This window comes from Triticum aestivum, chromosome 1A, assembly GCF_018294505.1.
Source record: "Triticum aestivum cultivar Chinese Spring chromosome 1A, IWGSC CS RefSeq v2.1, whole genome shotgun sequence".
Taxonomy (NCBI): Eukaryota; Viridiplantae; Streptophyta; class Magnoliopsida; order Poales; family Poaceae; genus Triticum; species Triticum aestivum.
In genome coordinates, this window is record NC_057794.1 from 396242799 (window position 1) to 396264829 (window position 22031).

Genomic DNA, 22031 nt, shown 5'->3' on the forward strand with positions numbered 1-22031 from the left:
ATAAAAGGGCCACGCCGGTGCCTCATGCCCTCATCCTTCATCAGCATCAGGCAATCACCAACACCTTACAAGCAGTCACACAACGTTTCCCAGCTGAGGTTGTGGTAGCAAGGCAGAGAGAGCAATGGCTTCCGGCCAGCAGGAGAGGTCGCAGCTGGACCGCAAGGCCCGCGAGGGCGAGACCGTCGTCCCCGGCGGCACCGGCGGGAAGTCCCTCGAGGCGCAGCAGAACCTCGCCGAAGGTACGTGCATGCGTGAGAAATGTCGTTGTACTATACTCGAGCGATCTGTGGCTTCCAATACTGATTGCTAGTATTGCTGTATTTGTGCAGGGCGCAGCCGTGGCGGGCAGACTCGCAGGGAGCAGATGGGGGAGGAGGGGTACAGCGAGATGGGTCGCAAGGGCGGGCTGAGCACCAACGACGAGTCCGGCGGCGAGCGCGCGGCCAGGGAGGGCATCGACATCGACGAGTCCAAGTTCAAGACCAAGTCCTAGATGATCCGTTAGCCTAGCAAGCAAGATGACTCTGCTTAGGTCGGCTGTTGGTTTGCCCTAGCGTCCACGTACCGAATAATGTAGTTCAGGCGCACGTAGGCGATCGTACGTAGTATCATCATGTGTGCTTCGTAACCGGTAGTCCGTAGCTACTCTACGGTGAGTAGCGTCAGGTCAAGTCGGAAGCTGTGGCTTGGTCAGGTGGCTGGTCTGCCTCTGGGCCCAGGAGTGTCTACAGTGTCCACTGTATCCTTGCTTCTTCAGTAATGTATGTCGTCTTGCTCAAATATGTCTTGTCTCGTCTGATCTGTGTTGATTCCTGGTGCTACTGGGTGTAGACCTTGTTGCTCGTAGAGCTATCACCGGCTCAGAACACCATGAGCAGTCGCTGACTGCCAAACCATGCATGAACGTGTACCTTCATGGCTTTGCTCCGCACCTGCGTCTATACATTTGACACGAAAGATGAAATACCAGAGCAGAACGATCGATCTCTCAGACATGACCCAGATGCGGGGAGCACTTGATCAAGTCCGAGCGTTTCCGATCCCTGCCTGTCATGTCGCGGTTATCGCTTGCTGTTGGTAGTGGGGGTGATCAAGGGGGAGCCGTTGAGGATCCTGCCCACCCGAAGCTTTCCAACGGCGGCGCGATCGTGGACTTCAGGCCATCTGGGAATTTTGCAGGTTTTCAGAGGGCGGTTCCAAGCAATGGCAATGGACTGTCGGAGGAAGATGGTCTACCAGTTGGAGAGGATGCGCACATCGGGGATGAAGCGAACATGGACGACGTTGCCTTTGTTGCAGTGGACTTTGAGGAGGAGGATGAAAACATCGAGCCGGGTTGGAAGCTGATGAGCCTATACAGATCACAGAAACGGCCAAGCGCGAAGACGCTGTCGGATCACTTTGAGAAAATTTGGCAGCTACGTACAGGAGTTGAGTTTAAGCCCGTACAGAAAAATTACTTTGTGGTCTTTTTTCTCTGAAGGAGACTACAGATTCGTTGCTAGGGGAGGGCCATGGATATATGATGGAGATGCTTTGTTGTCAGGATGTAAATGGTCAGTCCGCTGAGGTTGTGGGACTGCCCGCACTGGCCACAACTTTTTATGTGGGATTACGTGGGAGCCCAGTTAATTTTCATGCGGGGCATGTGGCGTCCACATACTGCCGCAATATACAAAAGATCACTGGAACTTCCACACTGACATACAAAGCATGTGGCGTCTGGAAGTATATACATATGTACAAAAAGTATGACAAAAACAAATGGCAGTAGATACAAAGTGAGAATGGATAATATTAGCCCACATTGACATACATATGTAAAAAAGTATGACAAAAACAAATGGCAGTAGATACAAAGTGAAAATGGATAATATTAGCCCACATTGACATAATGATCGCTACTAATTATCACTAGTGAGTTCGAGCTTCATTTAGTAGTCGCCTCTAGAATAACAAAATCCACAAAGCAACGGCAACTTAACTAAAAACACCTATCAAAGCAGCAGAAATATTTTCTGTATGTGAACAAAAAGGAATATGTAATACACTTCCCATCCTTCATATCCCAAAATTAACAGAAAGCACCTAGAGTCCTAGACTCAAAACGGCACCAAATGATAAAACTATCAGCTAAGAGCATCTTCCATTTTTCTGTCAGCTTTCACAAAGCTATGCTCACTGGTCTTTCACGTGATTAATCGGAATCAGAATGGTCCCAGGATTGGCCTCATCTTCGGTCCACTCAACTGATTTTTTCTCCAGAAACATCTCAACCTGCGGTCATTCAAGTTTATTAATAAGTTATATAAGATATACAGTACTATCTACATGAAAAAGAAACAAGGATAAGAAGTAAGCAGGGTTCCTTAAATCATAAGCATACACCAGTGTGTATTTCCCTTCCCTAAAATGATTGTTAATCAACATTGTCGAGGAGGGAAGCAAAACCATCAAGAATAAAAAGTGCATATAGCTAGCACCACAATCTTTAAAAAATGCAGATAGCTAGCAACAAATTCACAATAGGCAATGATCTTAAATTAATATTCTAACCAATAAGAGTCCTTAATGAGTATTATTGCGACCAGATCTTGATAGCATAATTGCAAGGATGATAAATACATACAAGTTAGCAGCATACACAATTTATACTCAGAGCGCAACTCGAAACTATGGACGTAAAAGAAACCAGATTTAACTCAAATGCTCCCCAAATTTACCCAAAGCTTGCTACAATTGAACAATTGATTAGCAATATTATGTAGTGCACACATACCTCAGTTAATAGTAGTGACCTTGATCAGGAGTATTGGCATGCTTACCATTACATCTAAACCAATCTTGAAGGCAGATTAAGGCTTCCACTGTCTCGCTGCACAATCTACTTCTGTAATCGCTGATCAAACGCTTTCCGGTATTGAAAGCCGACTCTGACGATACGACGGAAGCTTGTACAACAAGAACATCACAAGCTATACAAGAAAGGATGGGATACTTAGACGAGTGAAGATGCCACCATTGAAGAATGTTGAATCCTCCGTGCGAGTGAATGTGTCTTCTTCTAAGTATCTGGCAAGCTCACTAGTAGATTGGCGTTGCTTCTTATTCAAGTGTTGGTCCCAATCCGCCAACGGATCATTCTCTTCATTCACAACCTCATCAAATTTTGTCGGGGTGCTGACTCATCCAATGCATCCGTCATTTGTGAAGAATATTCTTCGAAAAGGTTGTCAAGAACTTCTTTCACTGTAAGCAAGAGTCTTTCTACATCTGGACCAAAAGCTTGTTTTAGTCGAAACTCGATGAAGCAAAGTTTAAATCGTGGACCAAGGATCACAGGAATACAGTTTGGCAAATATGATTCCATCCAATACTTATCAAACTTTTTTTGCATCTCTCCAACCATTGCTCGAACGACTTCATCCTTTGTTGAAGCTTCCTTCCGCAGCAATAACCTCACATTCCAGATTTGATGAAAGTACAAATTTGAGGTAGAATAACTTGAACCAGAAAGTACATTGGTTTGAAATCCCTCCAAACAGCAGAAGTTAGCCTTCTTGTCTTGCAGACTGTTAATTGGCAAGCAAATAAAATGTCAACTCACAAGAACATTTTAAACTTGTAACTACATACAAGTGTAATTACAAAAGAGAAAAAACAAAGCCAACTCACCATGTGGATGATTAATTTTTGAGCCTCCAAATGGAGTAGTCACTGGAGAAGGGGATCCTAAGATAGATGGTGATCTCGCGGACGAATTTGCCCTCTCCTCCAATGGGGAACTTGCAATCCTCGTTGAGGGAGACCTGCCCCTTTTTGAGGATGCAACTCTTGCTAGAAGACCAAGGGAAGATCTCCACGTGCTCGCCACCGGTGACCTTACCAATGGTGATCTTGTCGCTCTTTGACTATGTGTCATAGGTGGAGAATCTCGTCTCTAGATAACAAAACACAGAAAGTTCAGAACATGCTATCAATTTCAAGAAGGTATAAAAGCAGATTTGTGGTTTAGAGTGAGGTTTAATAGAGAAATCTGGCAAGAAAAATGACCTGTAGCTCCTCTGTTGTAGCTCCTTGAACAAATTCAGAACAGTTCATTGAACGAGCATGTTTCCTCTTCCCCTGCAACTCCTCCTCCTCCTGCAACTCCTCCTCCTGGTTTTTCCTCTTCTTCTCTTGCTTCTTCCTCTTCTCTTTCCTCTTCTCTTTCCTCTTCTCTTCCAGGCTTTTCTTTCTCGTCTTATGCCTTCGTTTTTCCTTCCGCCTTTCTAATCAGTAACGCAAACACAGGAGGTCAAAAAAAATATCAAAGAATACAAGTAATGTCACGGGGAAACACATGAGGGCCGGATACTTACTTCCGTTCCTCATCGATAGCATTCCACACATGTTGTTCCTGCTCCATGGCTTCCCACTTTTCAGCTTGCTTGTCGATCGTCAACACCATTTGGTCATCGACATCACCCATGGTAACTTCCATCAAATCTGCATTGAATGTCCAATGAATGCTAAATTTAACTAGCAATCAGAACAAATGGACGCAACCGTAGAATTGTTCTATTTGCTTTCTTCAGACACAATACAAGATTTCACCATTAACACACAAATTTAGCATACACCGAACTCCTATAGCGAGTAGTTACAGAGACATTCTAATTCTGACCGCCAGAGCAAGATATACTTTGATATTTTTACAATTAATATCTGGAAATACAAGAATGATTACAATTAATATTCACATGCCAGTGTGATATGTATTGTACAACTTGTTTAGAATTTAGAGGGATGTTTTTACAGGTGCAATGCTCTTGCAACTAGTTTCGTACGAATCACAACGACGTTTTGCTAGCTGCTCCTCTGACTAATTCCTTTTTATAGACCATTCTACCTACTCCAAATAATTTCTCGGTTCATGCATTGATTGTTCTGCAAAAACATGCATCGGGATACCTGTGGCAGCGTGAGGAAGCTTTCATTCAAATCATCAAATGATCGCCAGAATCCGCATGCTATATGGAAATACCCTGTAATGTACTTGCCTGTACACTCTTGATAAAGTCAATGACCACCACACCCCCCTGCCTTGGTCCCCATAATCGAGAAATATATGGACAGCAGTAAGTAACGAATGCTAATCTACTAGAAGATTGTACAGTAGTATCGGGCAAAGATAACCAAGAACCATCTAATTCGCCACTTGGAGTAGTACGTGTATAGTCGTGTTTGCATTGCCCACTCATCACTACACAGCCAAATTAGAGTAGTGCATAGCTTGGCACTGTCCGCATCTGTACTAGGATCTTTTGGTCCTTCGATCTTAACTAAGTACCACTAAATAGTCTTTAATTGTGCTGTTCCTCTGATATACAGAGAGATTCTAATTCTGACCACGAGAGCAAGAGATTCGTACGAAACTAGTTGCAAGAGCATTGCACCTGTAAAAACATCCCTCTGAATTCTAAACAAGTTATACAATACGTATCACATTGGCATGTGGATATTAATTTACAGTTCATAACAATATATCAATTAACAAAGTTGCGGCCACAAGGGAGTGGACCAAGTACTATCTCAAGTACCTAACAAATGCCGGACGGCGGATTCACAATAAATTGTAGAGAAGCTCATCGTCTATAGATTCAGCAAGCTACTCACATCCACACATAATAGTAATATCTAACAGGCTACTCACATTCAGTATAGCTGATGCACAACAAAACATGGATCACAACTGGTGTAGCTGATTCACATCAAGCAATTGAAGAAGACATGCCTGGCCCCTTGGGGTAGAATAGGAGGAGGGGGGATTTTGCATACCTTGGGGTAGAATAGGAGGAGGCGGGGGAGCAGGGGCCGAAGAGGCCATCACCGGGATTGGGGAGGGAGCAGCCACGCAGGGCTCGGCTTGGTCCCCGGCTATCCCCTTTGATGGCGGCGGAGGAGCAGGAGCTGAAGAGGGCGTCGGCAGGATAGGGGAGAGAGCAGAGGAGTCATCCTCGCAAGGCTTGGCTCGGTCGCCGGCGATGTCCTTGGACGACGGCCTCTTCGAGAAACACGACAGCGACGGTGGCTCCATGGGATTGGAAGCGGGAGGTGGTGCCGCACCACTGGTGCGGTGGAGATGGCGGCGAGGGCGCCCTAGCCTAGGGCATGGGGTGACTGGGGAAGGACGCGAAGGGGGGATTGTGGACTACCGCTGGCTCGATAGGCTTTTCTGGGCTATCCACTTGCGCCGTTTAATTTTTCTGGGTGTCCACAAATGCCACATAACCTTTTTTTGTGGATGGCATATGTGGGACTAATGGGACCCAGCGCCACTTACATCCTGACTTTGTTGGTGGCTCCGTTTGTAGAAGATGCTCATCCGTCTGAAACTATAAGAGCATCTCCAACAGGCGCCGTGCCGCAAAATCCCCCCGCGCAACCCGGCGGATGGCTCCAGCGGGCGCGCAATAACCGCGCGCGCGGTATAAGCAGTTGGGCGCGCGTGGATGCGGTTCATCACGTGGTGTATTTGCGGCCCCGCTTCCGCGCGCGGCACACTCGACGCTCGCGCTGCGCGCTCTTCTTCTCCCCCTCCAAAGCCCCGCGCGCGCCGGCGCCGGCGACCCGCACCCATGGACGCACGCGCCGGCACCTCGCTCACCCCGTCCTTAGCCGCGACCCCCTCGCCCCCGCCGCCGCCACCGCCACAAACCCTAGCCCGGGTGGCGTTGGCCTCGCCGCCGCCGGGGCTCCTCTTCATGCCGCCGCGGATGACCTCGGCGGCGGGTGGCGTCGCGCCGGCACCGGCCCGAGCCGCCGCCCCCTCCTCCTCAAAGCTCCCCAATGCGGCGCAGCCAAAGATTTTAAACTTGGTTGGATGAACTTGTGGGCATGATTTTAAACTTGTGGGCATGAACTTCATCAATTTGTTTGTGTGAAATTTCTATTGTGTTGAAAATGTTCATCATTTTGTGTTGAAAAATGCCATATGCAATGCACCGGCGGGTCGCGCGCGCTACATTTTGGCGCGCTGCTGGAGCGACGCGCGCGCGCTGCATTTTAGCGCGGCCGCTGGAGCCAGCGTTGCGCACCGCGCCAAACCAGCCGATGCGCGCGCCGCATATGTGTTTTTTGCGCGCGGCGTGACCGGCGCCAGTTGGAGATGCTCTAATGGATTCAGTCTATGTGTGGGTGCGTGTCTTTGATGTGCCTTGGAATAAACAAACCAGGCCATATGGGAACGCCTTGGGTGGCACCCTGGGAGAGGTGTTGGAGGTTGATGCTCCGGAAGTTGGACATGGCACTAGCGAATTTTTGAGGATCAGAGTTAAGCTGCCATATAACAGGAGGTTGCAGAAGGAGGTTACTAGAATATACTGTCAGAGGAGTAACAAAACGATCTACTTTTAAACTGAAGTAAGAGCGTGTACCACACTTCTGTTTCTTCTGTGGTTTTCTAGGCCATGATGAAGATGTGAGTGAGAAGAAGAGGCTTGGGCTGCCATCTAAAGCCTATGATTCCACGCTCCGTTGTTCCCCGTTTAAGAAGTATGAGCAAAGACCAGCATATACAGCGTCGCCGGGCCAGCCAAGGGCGCGCCGTGTGTTGGACTTTTCCTTGGGCCGTGCTGGTTCTACTACACGGCAATCCGCTTCTTCTTCAGCGAGAAGTGAGTCTAGACATAATCCATTTATACCAGATAGGGTTGATGCCCATGATGGGTTTGAGAACAGAGAAGGATCAGGTGAGACGGCGGCTGTTATTCAGCTTGCAGATGAGGTGGAGGCGCTCCGTCTGAGGCTGGCCAAAGAGAAACCAGAGTGCAGTCAATCTCACCGGATAAAGATTCATTTTGAAGCAAAAGCTATGTACAAACAGACTGAACTACAACCCAAATCTCACAAGAAGAGAAGTACTGGTAAGAAAGTTGTGGCAGCAAGGACGCCAGGCACTCTAGTTATCAAGGAAAAAGAACCTACTTCGGATGTCATGAATCCAACATTACGGGGTGTTGATTTTTTGGATAAATCTTTTGGTACAGCGGTGGACTTGATGGTATACAATGATTCCATCTTGGGAAAACGTCATGTTGCAGGATTGTTTGGTTATGGGCAGGATGCGCAACTTGACAAAGCTATGGTGCCGTTCGTTGATGTTCCAACAGGAGGTAGTCTGAAGAAAGGGAAAATTGAAGGTCAACAGCAAGAGGAGGAAGTAACCAGCAAAGGGAGTGAGGTGGACATGGAGGCAGCTGGCCTAGCTAGGGGCCGCCAGTGATCTGACGGGGCCTTTAGCGCCCCGTCAGACGCAATGAATTGCTTAAGTTGGAACTGTTGAGGGGCGGGGAACCTTCGCACAGTTCGTGATCTTGTAGCACTTGTGGGTGCTCATTCCCCAAAAGTGGTCTTTCTGTGTGAAACTAGACAACCAAAAGAAAAGATGTATCGTCTTCGTAATCGTTTAGGCTTAGTTGGTTTTGAAGGAGTTAGTAGTGATGGTCGTAGTGGTGGTCTAGCTTTATTTTGGCACGAGTTTGTATCCCTGGTTGTTCAAGAGGCTAAAAATAGATGGATTGATGCTTATGTCCGCTTGTCACCTGATGATCCTTTGTGGTGTGTCACCTTTGTGTCTGGCGAGCCACGAGTGGAAAATAGACATTTTATGTGGGACTCTTTGAGGAGGTTGTCAAGACACAGTACACTTTCATGGATGTTAGTTGGCGACTTTAATGAAGCTATGTGGGATTATGAACACATGTCAGAAACACCAAGGGCACCGGGTCAGATGTTGAGTTTCAGAGATGCTTTGGAAACATGTGCGCTGATTGATATGGGCTTCATGGGTTATCCCTTTACCTATGATAATAGGCGGGGTGGTAGAGCCAATGTTCAGGTGAGATTGGACAGAGCAGTGGCCACTAATACTTGGAGGGATATGTTTGCTGATGCTGTTGTACGTCACCTGGTCTCACTGGCGTCAGACCATTGTCCAGTGTTGGTCTCATGTATTTTGGATACGGCCCCTCGGCCGGGCCGATGTCGCCGTTATGAATTGATGTGGGAAAGAGATCATGCTCTTAATGAGGTAGTGGCGGAAGCATGGGGTGCAGCAGGAACTAAAAGAAACTTAAGTGATGTTCAAAAGGCTCTCGGCCAGGTGATGGGTAAGTTGCATACTTGGAGTACTAAAAAATTTGGGAATGTTACAAGACAACTTGAGAAATCTAGATCAAGATTGGAGGAACTGATGCTTATGAATGCGGACAGGGCAGATATTAGGAAGCACATGGACGAAATGAATGAACTTTTATTTAGGGAGGAGATGTTGTCGTTACAGCGCTCGCGCATTGCTTGGCTCAAGGAGGGGGGCAGGAACACTAAGTTTTTTCACAGAAAAGCGGTGTGGCGAGCCAGAAAGAATGCAGTATGAGGACTATTGGATGCTAATGATGTTTGGCAAACTAATAAAAACGTGATGTTGGATATGGCCCGTACCCATTTTATGCAAGTATTTACAGTTGATCCGAACGTCAACCCAGAAGAAGTAGTGAATCTATTCCAAGCTAAAATAACGGATGATATGAATACTGCTCTTTGTGCTCCATTCACAGATAAGGAAATAGGCGATGCGTTGTTCCAGATTGGGCCACTAAAAACCCCAGGTCCAGACGGATTTCCAGCTTGATTTTTTCAGCGGAATTGGGCTTTAATGAAAGAGGATGTAATGGTGGCTGTCAGGTTGTTCTTTGAGACTGGACACATGCCGGATGAGGTAAACTCAACTACTATTGTGCTTATTCCTAAGGTTGCGAATCCAAAGAAGCTAAATGAGTTCAGACCAATCAGTCTATGTAGCGTAGTTTACAAGGTCATCTCCAAGTGTCTGGTAAATCGTTTGAGACCTCTCCTTGATGTTATTGTTGCTCCTGAGCAGAGCGCCTTCATCCCTGGTAGACTTATTACAGATAATGCTTTCATAGCTTTTGAGTGTATGCATACAATCAAACAGGAAAGGAATCAGGAGAATAGTTTTTGTGCTTACAAGCTGGACCTATCAAAGGCATATGACAGGGTAGACTGGAATTTCCTGGAGCGAATGATGCAATAGTTGGGTTTTCATCACCGGTGGATACAGTGGATTATGGCGTGTGTAACCTCGGTGAGATATAGCGTTAAACTAAATGGAGCTATCTCAGATTCGTTCGCACCGTCGCGTGGACTTAGGCAGGGTGACCCTCTATCCCCGTTTTTGTTTTTGTTCATAGCTGATGGACTTGATGCTATTTTGAAACAGAAGGTCAGACAAGGAAGGATTTCTCCTATTCATGTGTGTCCAAGGGCGCCAGGTATCTCACACCTCCTATTCGCAGACGACACATTAATGTTTTTCCGTGCTACTCAGGAAGAAGCTACCCAGGTGGGAGATGCACTGGCTATTTATGAGCGCATCACGGGACAATTCATTAACCCGGCAAAATGTTCTATTTTATTTGGCCCATGTTGTGGTGACAACGACAAGCATGAGGTTGTGCATACCTTGCAGGTTCAGACGGTGGGATTTGACGATAAGTATCTCAGTCTCCCCACACCATCTGGTAGAATGTCGAAGAGCAAGTTTCAAAATCTACAAGAGCAACTTACTAAGCGTATCTTACAGTGGGGAGAAGCGCCGTCATAAGGGGGCAAAGAAATTTTCATTAAGGCGGTTGCACAGTCCCTACCTACATATATCATGGGGATTTTTCGTTTGCCCCAGAGTGTTTGTGATGATCTTACTCGCATGGTACGCAATTTTTGGTGGGGGGCCAAGGAGGGGAAGAGGAAGACACATTGGCATGCATGGGATACATTGATTAAACCGAAAGTGCAAGGCGGCATGGGGTTCCGTGATTTCAGACTCTTCAATCAGGCACTTTTGGCTAGACAAGCTTGGCGTCTTATTGCTTACCCTGACAGTTTATATGCTCAGGTGCTCAAAGCAAGATATTACCCGGCGGGACGTCTGGAAGATACGGTCTTTTCGGACAACTCATCCCAGACGTGGCAGTCTATTGTCCACGGTCTTGAGCTTCTCAAGAAAGGTCTAATTTGGCGCATTGGTGATGGAGCTTCTGTACGTATTTGGCGTGACCAGTGGATACCACATCCACTTGCGAGGTTGCCAATATCACCCAAGGGGCGCTGCCGCCTTCGGCGTGTTAGCGAGCTCCTGGACGACCGAGGAAATTGGAACGTGCAACTACTTAATCAACATTTCATGTCAGTAGATGTCATGGAAATTATGAAGATCAAGGTGGTGCCACGGTTGGACAGAGATATTATCGCTTGGGCGCCCGAGCGTTCTGGATCGTTCACAGTCCGGAGTGCTTATCGTCTATCATATGATGAGATTCACCGTCAGACTACAGTCGCATCGAGTAGGGCACCGGACGGGCGACGTGCCGTTTGGGCACTTATATGGAGGTGCCCTGCTCCACCAAAGGTGCGTATCTTTGCATGGCGTTTGGTCACAAATTCACTGGCTACTTGGGTGAATAAAAAATCACGGAAACTTGAGGTGTCTAACCTTTGTCCGTTGTGTGCGATGGAACCGGAGGATACGTTCCATACATTCTATAGATGCACATTGGCTGTTGCTTCGTGGAACGCACTTAGCTTCAATGAGGAATACAGGCCCTGAGTGGCTTTTTGATCTTCTGTATAAGCTAAATGAAGACGATCGCATGCATGTGTTGATGGTGCTGTGGAGGAGTTGGTATGTACGTAATGAAATAGTACACCAGAAGCTTCCTGTAGATTTCTATTTAGCTATGCTGAATCTCTTCGATGCATCAATCATTTTCCAACCACTAACATCATCAAAGGGAAGATGGTGCCGCCGGCGATTGGGTATAGTTCTACAATGATAAATACAGCAACGCAACATGCAGCCACAGTCCAGTGGTCTGCCCCGCCGGCCGGTCGCGTGAAGCTGAATGTTGACGGGTCGTTCGTTGATACCGATGGTGGATTAGCAGGAGCCGGTATGATCCTACGTGATAATGATGGCAACATTATCTTCTCCGCTTGTCGTTCTATCTTGCATTGTTCCGGACCGCTCCAGGCTGAGTTGTTGGCATGTCGGGAGGGATTAAGCCTTGCTCTACAATGGTCTACTCGCCTGGTAGACATCGAGATGGACTGCATGGATGCAGTTGATCAAGTCGCCTACCCTTGACAGATCGCCACATAGAATGATAGTTCAGGATATTAAAAGGCTCTTTGGTGAAAGGGATATCTCTATTGCTCATGTAAGTAGGAATCAGAACGTTGTTAGCCACACACTTGCTGCTTTCGGACGATCGGAGGGCCGAACTGCAGTTTGGTTGCGTTTTGGACCTGCAGACGTTCCTCTGCTATGTAGAAACGAATATTCCAACAGTTGAGCAATGAAATCATTTTAACCCCACAAAAAAAAAGTCCGGGAGTTCGCTAATGCACGAACCGGGGGAGCTGCAGCCACCACGTTCACTCGCCGTCCTCGAGGTACCGGACTCCGAATACTCGTCTCAGCAGGTTTTTCCGAAGGTTTTTGCTTCAGACATCTAACCTGAAGAAAATACACACTGAACGCGTGGACGAGACGGTTTTTTCTTGGGACATCTAACCTGAAGAAAATGCAGATTGAACGCGTGGACGAGACTGAAAGTGCCTTCCGTAAGAGATGGTACCTCTGCACTAGATATTATTGAAGCATCTCATTGAGTACTCGAAATTGAGGCAGACACATCATGAAATACACCGTACGTGCTTGTAAGTTGTAACAAAGCAGGACACGAATTTTTGGAATTTTTGGAACTAGAGTCCACACGTATCCCTTATGAATAGTAACAAAAACCAAGACGTAATAAAAAAATATTAACAAATGGTCTGTGAAGTTCCTTAATCTAGATGATATTTGCTGTGGGAATTGGTTATAATATATTTTATATGAGATTTGGTTGTACAAAGCATGAGTAGTTTGAGTTATAAATGGCTAAAACCAAAAGTATATATTATATATTGTATTTGATTATTATATAATTATATAAATTGTGTATTGGATGTAAGTAGCATAATATAGTGGGCTTTTTTTGCCATGCATGTTATGACGTACCTTTGATGAAATGGCATGTGTATATGTTGAGGTAAATAGAAACAATGTGGATCAACTAATAATGAAAAATGTGGCGTGTGTACATGTTGAGGTAAATGAAAACAATGTGGATCAATTAATAATGAAAAATGTTTTTCCATGCATGTAGAGGTGTTCTTTGATGAGATGGCATGTGTGCATATTGAGATAAATAAAGTAGTGTGGATCACCCACTTAACTAGGATAAATAAGGTATTGCTACAAAGGAAAAAAGTGCCCCTGATATTCCTCAAAAACAGCACATACGAGTAGAACAGTTGACCAGTTTTATTAACCTTAGAATTTAAATTCTCTTATTATTATTATTTCAAAAAAATTATATGTATTGTCATCATAAGAGGGGTGCTTAGACCCATGCTCACTACTATTGTACTTTAACATAATAACTCATATCTTCCTTTATACTAATAAGAGAGAGAATGATAAAATTGTGCATAAAAAAATAATTCTGTTCTGTGTCCAAAATTACGATGACAATTATCTGGCACTATGTCCCTGCGATCGGGTCTACATCATGTACGCCCTAATAAGTACAACTGTCATCTTCTGCATTTCCTCTCAATAGTTGTAGACCATCTGCCTATTCGACCAAAACATCCTGTTTATTAGACAAGGGTTTTAGGGTTTTTGGCACACCTCCAAACGTGGGGTGACCTTTTCATTATATAGTGATGTACAACATAATTACAAGTGGGGCCCAGTATATACAGAGTCTAACACCCTCCCTCAATCTTAACCGTGCTCAAAAGAATTTACTAGGTTGAGATTGCGCCTACACCCTTCAAACTGAGGAAGAGGCAGTGGCTTCGTGAAGATGTCAGCAAGTTGATCTTTCGAGGAGATGAACTTGATAAGAAGCAGTTTCTGGGCAACACGTTCCCTGACAAAGTGGTAATCAACTTCAATGTGTTTGGTGCGAGCATGAAAAACTGGATTTGAAGACAAATACGTCGCCCCAATATTATCACACCAAAGCACCGGCGGCTGCTTCTGAGGAACCTTCGACTCTTTGAGCAAAAACTGTATCCAAATAAGCTCTGCTGTGGCATTTGCAACTGCTTTGTACTCAGCTTCAGTGCTACTGCGAGACACCGTTGCTTGTTTACGAGCACTCCAGGCGATCAAGTTCGAACCAAGGAAGACTGCATATCCCCCCGTGGATCGTCTGTCATCCGGACTCCCAGCCCAGTCCGCATCAGAGAACGCAGAGAGAACGCCAGAGGGGGCCGGTTGCAGATGCAAGCCATAAGAAGAAGTGGACCGGATGTAACGCAAAATGCGCTTAACTGCAGCCCAGTGAGAGTCTCGAGGAGCATGAAGAAACTGGCAGACCCGGTTGACCGCATAGGAGATATCAGGACGAGTGATAGTCAAGTACTGCAAGCCACCAACAATACTGCAATACTCAGTAGCCTCATCAGCAGGGAGGAGAGAACCATCGAGAGCAGATAGGCGGTCAGTGGAGGACATAGGTGTAGTAGCTGGCTTGCACTGGAGCATACCAGACTTCCGAAGAATATCAAGAGAATACTTCTGCTGAGTGAGAGTCAAGCCAGAACCAGAAGACAATACTTCAAGGCCAAGGAAATAGTGAAGCTGCCCAAGATCCTTAACCGCAAAGTCAGCACTCAAAGCAGAAACCAAGCGATCCCAGCATAGTCTGAGGAACTGACCACGATGATATCGTCAACATAGACCAGTAGATACATAGTAACTGTAGGTCGCTGAAGAAGAAATAACGAGGTATCGGCCAGAGAGGGAACAAATCCATGAGCCCGAAGAGTGGTGCCAAGACGCGCATGCCAAGCGCGCGGAGCCTGCTTCAGACCATAGAGTGCCTTAACAAGACAACAGAGATGCTGCGGACGAGCTGGATCGACAAAACCGGGAGGCTGACACATATAAACCTCCTCCTCAAGAACACCATGAAGGAAAGCATTCTGAACATCAAGCTGACGAAGAGACCATCCACGGGTAATTGCCAGTGAGAGCAGAAGCCGAATCGTGGTCGGTTTGACCACTGAACTGAAGGTGTCCTCATAATCAAGGCCAAGGCATTGTTTGAATCCTCGAGCAACCAGTCGAGCCTTGTATCTCTCGATAGAACCATCAGCATGTTTCTTTACCTTGAAGACCCACTTTGAGTCAATGATGTTGACACCAGCCTTTGAAGGAATCAGTCGCCACATTTCATTCTTAAGAAGAGCGTGGTATTCTTGTTCCATCGCAGTACGCCAGTGAGGGATACTCAGGGCAGCCTGAAAATGTCGAGGCTCAGCAGTAGGGTCGGACTGCACCTGCGCCATGCAAGTCGCAAGCCAGGCCACCGTGCCATCCTTGCGTTCCTTAGGACGAAACACCCCACTTTTGCTGCGTGTATGAGGACGCAACACCGGGGGCGGAGCAGGTGGCGAAACCGATGGTGAGGATGATGAAGGGGACACATCATCCGTCATGGCAGAGGCTGATGCAGTCGGTGGCGGTGACGAAGAAGACACAGCAGGAGACGCCGACCCACTCGAGGGCGATGCCGATCCAGACGAGCAGGACAAGTGCCGCACAGGCAACGAGGATGACGCGGAACTCCCAGGCGACGACGGCCCAGGCGTTGATGGCGGGGGACTCCCAGGCGGGGACGGCCCATGCGTCCGTGCAGGTGACGGCCCAGGCGTCGATGGCGAGGACGCCGGTGCAGACGTGACGGCTCACTGGGCCGATGCGCCAGTCAGCAGAAGCGGCGGCTGGGCCAGAGTGGTGACGCGCGGTGCAGCAGCCGCGATCACGGGCACAGGCGGGCTCGTTGCATGGGACATGCACGAAGCCAGCCGATCGACCTGAGCAGGTGGTGATGACGGAGCCGTCGGGGACGAGGGAGCCGGAGTGTCAACCTCATCCAGGAGCTCAAGCTGCACACATCTCCCAATACCTGCACCATGGTTAAACAACAAAGAGGGCGAATGTGCAGCATCTACAAATTGATCAGGCAATATAGTGGATGGGTGCACTGGCGGTGTCGAGCTTGTGTCAGGTGAGGGAAGAGCAGCAAAGAGAAAAGCATGCTCATCAAAAACAACATCGCGGGAGATATACACACGATTAGACAGGACATGAAGGCACTTATACCCTTTGTGAACAGAACTATACCCCAGAAAGACACACTTCTTTGATCGGAACTCAAGCTTGCGATTATTATACGGACGGAGATGCGGCCAACACGCACAACTGAACACTTTAAGAAACTTGTAATCAGGAGTCTGACCAAGCAAGAGTTCAAGTGGAGTTTTCATATGAAGGAGCCGCGAAGGAAGCCTATTTATAAGAAAACAGGCTGTAGTAAAAGCATCGCTCCAAAAACGAAACGGGACAGAGGCATGAGCAAGCAAGGTTAACCCAGTTTCAACAATATGACGGTGCTTACGTTCAGCTAAACCATTCTGCTGATGTGTATGTGGGAAAGAAACACGATGAGCAATTCCAAGTTTTTCAAAGAAAGTACTGAGGTTGCGGTATTCACCCCCCCCCCCCTAGTCTGACTGGACGTGAATGATTTTATGATCTAGGAGTCTCTCAACATGTGCTTGAAATTGTAAAAACACATTAAACACATCAGACTTATGCTTAAGAAGATAAATCCAGGTAAAGCGACTATAAGCATCAATGAAACTGACATAATATTCGTGCCCACTAACGGACCACTGGGCAGGACCCCATACATCTGAAAACACAAGCTCAAGAGGAGTTTTGACTATATGTATAGAAACAGAAAAAGGTAACTGATGACTCTTGCCTTGCTGGCAGGCATCACAGACAGCGGCATCTTTATTACTAGACTCGGACGGTAGCTCATGACGATGGAGGACATGGCAAACAATGGGAGATGCTGGGTGACCAAGACGAGAGTGCCATAGTGATGGAGACACACGAACGCCACTGAAGACTTGGAAGGCAGCAGCAGGAGCGGGAACGTTGGTGGGGGCATCAAGAGCATAGAGACCATGGCGGTAGCGACCTCTAAGAAGTATGTTCCTCGTAGCACGATCCTTAACAAAGAGATGAAACGGATAAAACTCACAGAAAACATTATTATCATGTGTAAGTTTAGGAACAGAGAGTAAATTACGTGCAACTGTGGGAACACGAAGAACATTTCTAAGATGCAATGTCCTAGAGGAGTTTGTGAGAAGTGATGCCTGACCAACATGCGAAATGTGCATACCTGCCCCGTTAGCCGTGTGAACCTTGTCATGCCCACGGTAAGGCTGCTGGACAGTTAGCTTGCCCAGCTCGTTCGTTACGTGCGTGGTTGCTCCAGTATCCATGTACCAAGAAGGATCAATAGGATAAGAAGGGGTGTGACCCTGTTGCGCCATGTTAACTTGACGCTCGTTGCCCTTGCCATTATTGCCGAGGCCAAGGAAGTCCGTCTTGAACCGGCGATGACAGCGAGAGGCGACATGGCGAGGCAGGCCACAGAGCTGACATGGCTGAGCCGCACCACAGGCGGTACAGCAGGCGCAGGCGCGGCCGTCAACGACGACTACCGGGGCACCAGGACGCGGGGCCTGCTGCTGTTGTGCCGAGGACGCACCTCCACCGGACTTGCCCCCTCCTCCCGAGGAAGCTGCAGAGGGGCACGGCCACCGCCTTTGCCGTGGTACACGGCGTTGACGGAGGAGTCGATGGAGACATCGGGGCGGCGTGCGTTGAGCCGTTGCTCCGTTGACAAGAGACGGCTGTAGAGTTCCTGAGGACGAAGAGGCTCCTTGCGTTCATTAATCACCTCGGCAAGCGAGTCGTAGTCGCTGTCGAGGCCGGCTAGGATGAAGGATGTGAACTCGCTGTCACGAAGGGGCTCTCCAATGGAAGCAAGAGTGTCAGCCAACTTCTTGATCTTGTTGTAGAAGGTGATCACCGTACCATTGTCCTTGCGAGTTTCACCAAGCTTGGCACGGATGGCCATGGATTGAGCAGTAGACTGAGACGAGAAACTCGACTCCAGTATGTCCCACACCTCATGAGAGGACGAAGCAAAGAGGACGAGCCCGGCCACACCCTCACCCAGAGAAGACTGGATGGCTGAGAGGATGGCTTGGTCCTGAGCGATCCACGCACGGAACATCGGATGATATGGCAGTGGACATGGCAGTGTACCGTTGAGGAACCCCTCCAAGTAATGGCTGCGAAGGAGAGGAAGCACCTGAGCACGCCAATATAGATAATTGTCCGGTTTAAGCTTCACCAGGAGGAGGTGGGAGAATAAAAACGGCGGCGAGGAGATCGCGGCCAGAGCAGCTTCAGCACCCACGTATGGCGTCGGAGAGGGCATTGGTGCAGATTGCGCCGCAACCGTTGCGTACAGGTGCGAGGGGCCGTACGGGTAGGGCGCCCCATAGGGCGGCGGAGCCGGGTACGCGCCCTGGCCAGGGTACACACCATAGGAGGGATGCGCAGGTGGCGACGGGCCGTACGGCGCCGCGTACAGTGGGTAGCCGCCGTGATTGGCATGGGCGGCATCGGCAATAGTAGGGCCGACTGCGGTGTAGATGGAGGCAACCGGAGCAGGTGCGATCGCACGCATCGGGTGTGACGCGGTAGGTGGTGGCGGCGCAGGCACAAGGGAGTGCACGGCAGCCGGCGGCGGCGACAGTTGCTGGGACCGGGCCGAAGCAGCAGGCGATGAAGAGGAGACGACGGCGTACAGCGAAGACACCGGGTCGGCGAAGAGAGACCCCGCCGATTAGGTCTGCAGGTGGCCGAGCGATCCGTCCGCCGTGTAGGGCGCAGTCCCGACGTTGAGGAGACGCGCGAGGAACGGCGGGAGGAACAAGTGATCCATGTGAACGGGGGCCGGCGGCAGAAGGGCGGGGAAGGAAACCGCGGTGCCGGCGGCGCTTGAGGCAGCGGCGGCGGCGGCTGGTGGCGGAGGCGGAGCGGAAGACATTAGATCGTTAGGTCGGATACCATATTAGACAAGGTTTTAGGGTTTTTGGCACACCTCCAAACGTGGAGTGACCTTTTCATTATATAGTGATGTACAATATAATTACAAATGGGGCCTGTATATACAGAGTCTAACACTGTTTGACTTCAAGTATGTTCGCTATGGTTGCAATGGCTAGTCGCTAGGGAAATAATCTTTTTTGCATGGGGGAAGGATTTTGTATTAATTAACTTAGCTCAAGATTACCCAGTGCACATAGTTTTACGACTCCCTCAGGACCGGACCGTAACCGGACGGACGCCTTAATCTTAACTCTCCCGATCTGAGCTAATTCATGACTAACACGATTATTGCCCCTTTTAGTAGGCTGGATCTTAATTTCTCTCTCCCCTCTCATCATAGTTGTGATCTATCAACCGAGGGGTTGGATATCATTGCAGCAACTTTAGCACTATCCGTTTCAACGATGAACAGAAGTGAGCTCCATTCCAAAGCAAGAGCAATTCCCTCCTTGCACGCCGCGAGTTATGTAGTTAGAGCATTACCGCGTGTGAAGAGATGTCGACACGAGCTGGAAATAATGCTACCAGAGCTGTCTCGTGTCTCGGAGCACCATTCACGTGCCTACATTGCCTGCATGTGCTATTCACCATCCACGTTTAGTGTGAGCCACCCCAGCTTAGACGCTCTCCAGCTCTTAGGCTAGTCATAGTGGAGAGTATATGTTACTAGTCTATGTTATTATCTTTATATTGGGTAGTGTCATATATGCGGTAACATAGATACCTTCATTTATTACTTTGTAGACTTATTTTGCATTAGAAAGCGTTATGTGATGGTAACATATTATGTTACTCTATTTGACCATTTTACCTTTTTCTCGGTCTGCCGTGGTCATCAAGAGTGCCATGCGAGATGTGCCTGAGAGCAGCTCAACCACGGCAAAGAGCCATCCGGGCATGTGTGCCGCACCGGCTTAATGTCCCGGAGCATCCAATCTTTAGTCATCGCCCTCCAAAGCTCGACTGCATGAGGGCACTTACACATTGCGTGGAATTCATCCTCGCTTTCCAGACCACACAGGGAGCATATGTCAGTGGTTTTCAAATGATAGGAGAGTTTATTCACCCACGCTTGCAAGAGAATTTGTGACAAGCCGCCAAGCAAACACACGTACCTTTGGGGGACCTGATGGCGCGTCAACCATCCGGTGCCATGGCAATAACCAACAGGCCAAAGATGACAACAAACAATGGCGTGGAGCACAGATAAACTGGCGTGGCTACTAGATGGTCCGTCATCAAAATAATGATTGGAACACCACTTCATATCCAAGGTGAAAACTACTATTCTGGCCTTCATTCATTGGTTAGGCTCAGCAACGTTGAACTTGCGCTGTTACCTTATCAAAGGTGTTACCTTGTTGCTATTGTGCTAGTCTTCAATGGTTAGTTTTGGCAACAAGAATGAAAATCCTCGTCTTGTTTGTCTTCCACCGGACGTGACCACAGCGATGTGAGAGCGCTTATTTCTTGAAAGAAGTCAGATTAGTCATAGATGTTTGTTCTATACATTTCATAATGACTAAGCCGTGTTTGTCTTTTTCTAACTCTGCTTAATAATTAATAAGAATAATTATGTACATTATGATGATGCAGAGGCAAGAGTTTAACCTTTTTTGTTTGAAAAAAATAGCAGTAGACGCTCGATCCATGTCTGGTTTGTACGACCGGCCGACGACGAACACACGTACGGTAGTGACAAGTACGGTAGTGGGACGATCCTACGCGCCGACAGGACGACAGTGCCAAGACAACGCTAGGCTCCTCAGCTCTCTAGCTCATTCCGGTGGCTGCGTCAGATAAGCACGCCCGGACGTGGCATCCGTCCGGTGCCTCGCCCAACGCGTGTCAATGCGTCAGGGACAGCAAGAGGAGAGGCTTGCGTCCGCGTCGTCGCACACGCGCCGTCTCCTGCGCCCGCGACGCGCCTCCTCGCCGGCTATAAAATGGCGACGTCGCTACCTCCTCCATCACCAGCATCAAACAAGCAACCACAAGCACCGCACAAGCTGAAGCGGTAGAGCACACACGCTCCCTTCCAGTTGAGGTCGAAGTAGCTAGCGAGGAGTGAGCGATGGCCTCCGGTCAGCAGGAGAGGTCGCAGCTGGACCGCAAGGCCCGCGAGGGCGAGACCGTCGTCCCCGGCGGTACCGGCGGCACCAACCTCCAGGCGCAGGAGAACCTCGCCGAAGGTACGTAGCAATGCACGTCGACCTTATGTGTTGGTGGCTTCGGCTACTCATGTCGTGTCTACGGTGTTGGCAGGGCGCAGCCGCGGCGGGCAGACGCGCAAGGAGCAGATGGGGGAGGAGGGGTACCGCGAGATGGGGCGCAAGGGCGGGCTGAGCACCAACGACGAGTCCGGCGGCGAGCGCGCCGCCAGGGAGGGCATCGACATCGACGAGTCCAAGTTCAAGACCAAGTCCTAGATGATCCGTTAGCCTAGCAAGCAAGACGACTGCTTAGTTGGTTGGTTTACCTTGCAGGATGAATAATGTAGGTCAGGGATCCTGACGTGTGCACGCATGTAGGAGATCATATGTACTAGATCATGTGTGCTTGGTGGTTAATAGTAGCCGGTAGTCCGTACTAGGTACTGATGGTCAGTCAGAGTCGTGTGTCCGTGTCAGTCGGAAGTGTGGTTGTGGCTCCGGCGGCTGGTCCGGCCTCTCTTCCCACCAGCTTTCCGCTGTATCCTTGTGTTTCCAGTAATGTAAGTCGTCGTTGCTGAAATCTGAAGCTTTGTAGTGTGCTACTTCTGCTTTGCTAATTGTTGGTGTTCCCGGTTTTTTATTGTTTACCGTAAAACCTCTCCTGAACGAGAACTCTACGTGCCGCATCACCAGCCACCAAACTAGCCAAT

General features: G+C 48.4%; 3 protein-coding genes across 4 annotated transcripts; 2 read left to right on the forward strand and 1 right to left on the reverse strand.

The window, feature by feature from the left end:
• Positions 1-23: 23 nt before the first annotated feature.
• On the forward strand, positions 24-812 carry LOC123052759 (late embryogenesis abundant protein B19.1A). The gene is made up of 2 exons (XM_044476095.1): positions 24-242; positions 333-812. The coding sequence occupies exons 1-2, from the start codon at positions 125-127 to the stop codon at positions 494-496; spliced, it is 282 nt and encodes a 93-aa protein (XP_044332030.1). The 5' UTR covers positions 24-124; the 3' UTR covers positions 497-812.
• Positions 813-1837: 1025 nt separating this feature from the next.
• LOC123052748 (MAP7 domain-containing protein 1) lies at positions 1838-6225 on the reverse strand. 2 transcript variants are annotated; one of them, XM_044476087.1, is made up of 6 exons: positions 5824-6225; positions 4365-4491; positions 4057-4270; positions 3679-3943; positions 2829-3575; positions 1838-2280 (listed from the first exon to the last, which is right to left on the reverse strand). In XM_044476087.1, the coding sequence occupies exons 1-5, from the start codon at positions 6080-6082 to the stop codon at positions 3463-3465; spliced, it is 978 nt and encodes a 325-aa protein (XP_044332022.1). In that variant the 5' UTR covers positions 6083-6225; the 3' UTR covers positions 1838-2280; positions 2829-3462. The 2 variants fall into 2 exon arrangements, with proteins under 2 accessions (XP_044332022.1, XP_044332015.1); XM_044476080.1 differs by having other exon boundaries at positions 2783-3575.
• Positions 6226-21126: 14901 nt separating this feature from the next.
• LOC123052768 (em protein-like) lies at positions 21127-21901 on the forward strand. Its single transcript, XM_044476107.1, has 2 exons — positions 21127-21360; positions 21434-21901. The coding sequence occupies exons 1-2, from the start codon at positions 21243-21245 to the stop codon at positions 21595-21597; spliced, it is 282 nt and encodes a 93-aa protein (XP_044332042.1). The 5' UTR covers positions 21127-21242; the 3' UTR covers positions 21598-21901.
• The last annotated feature ends 130 nt before the right edge of the window (positions 21902-22031 follow it).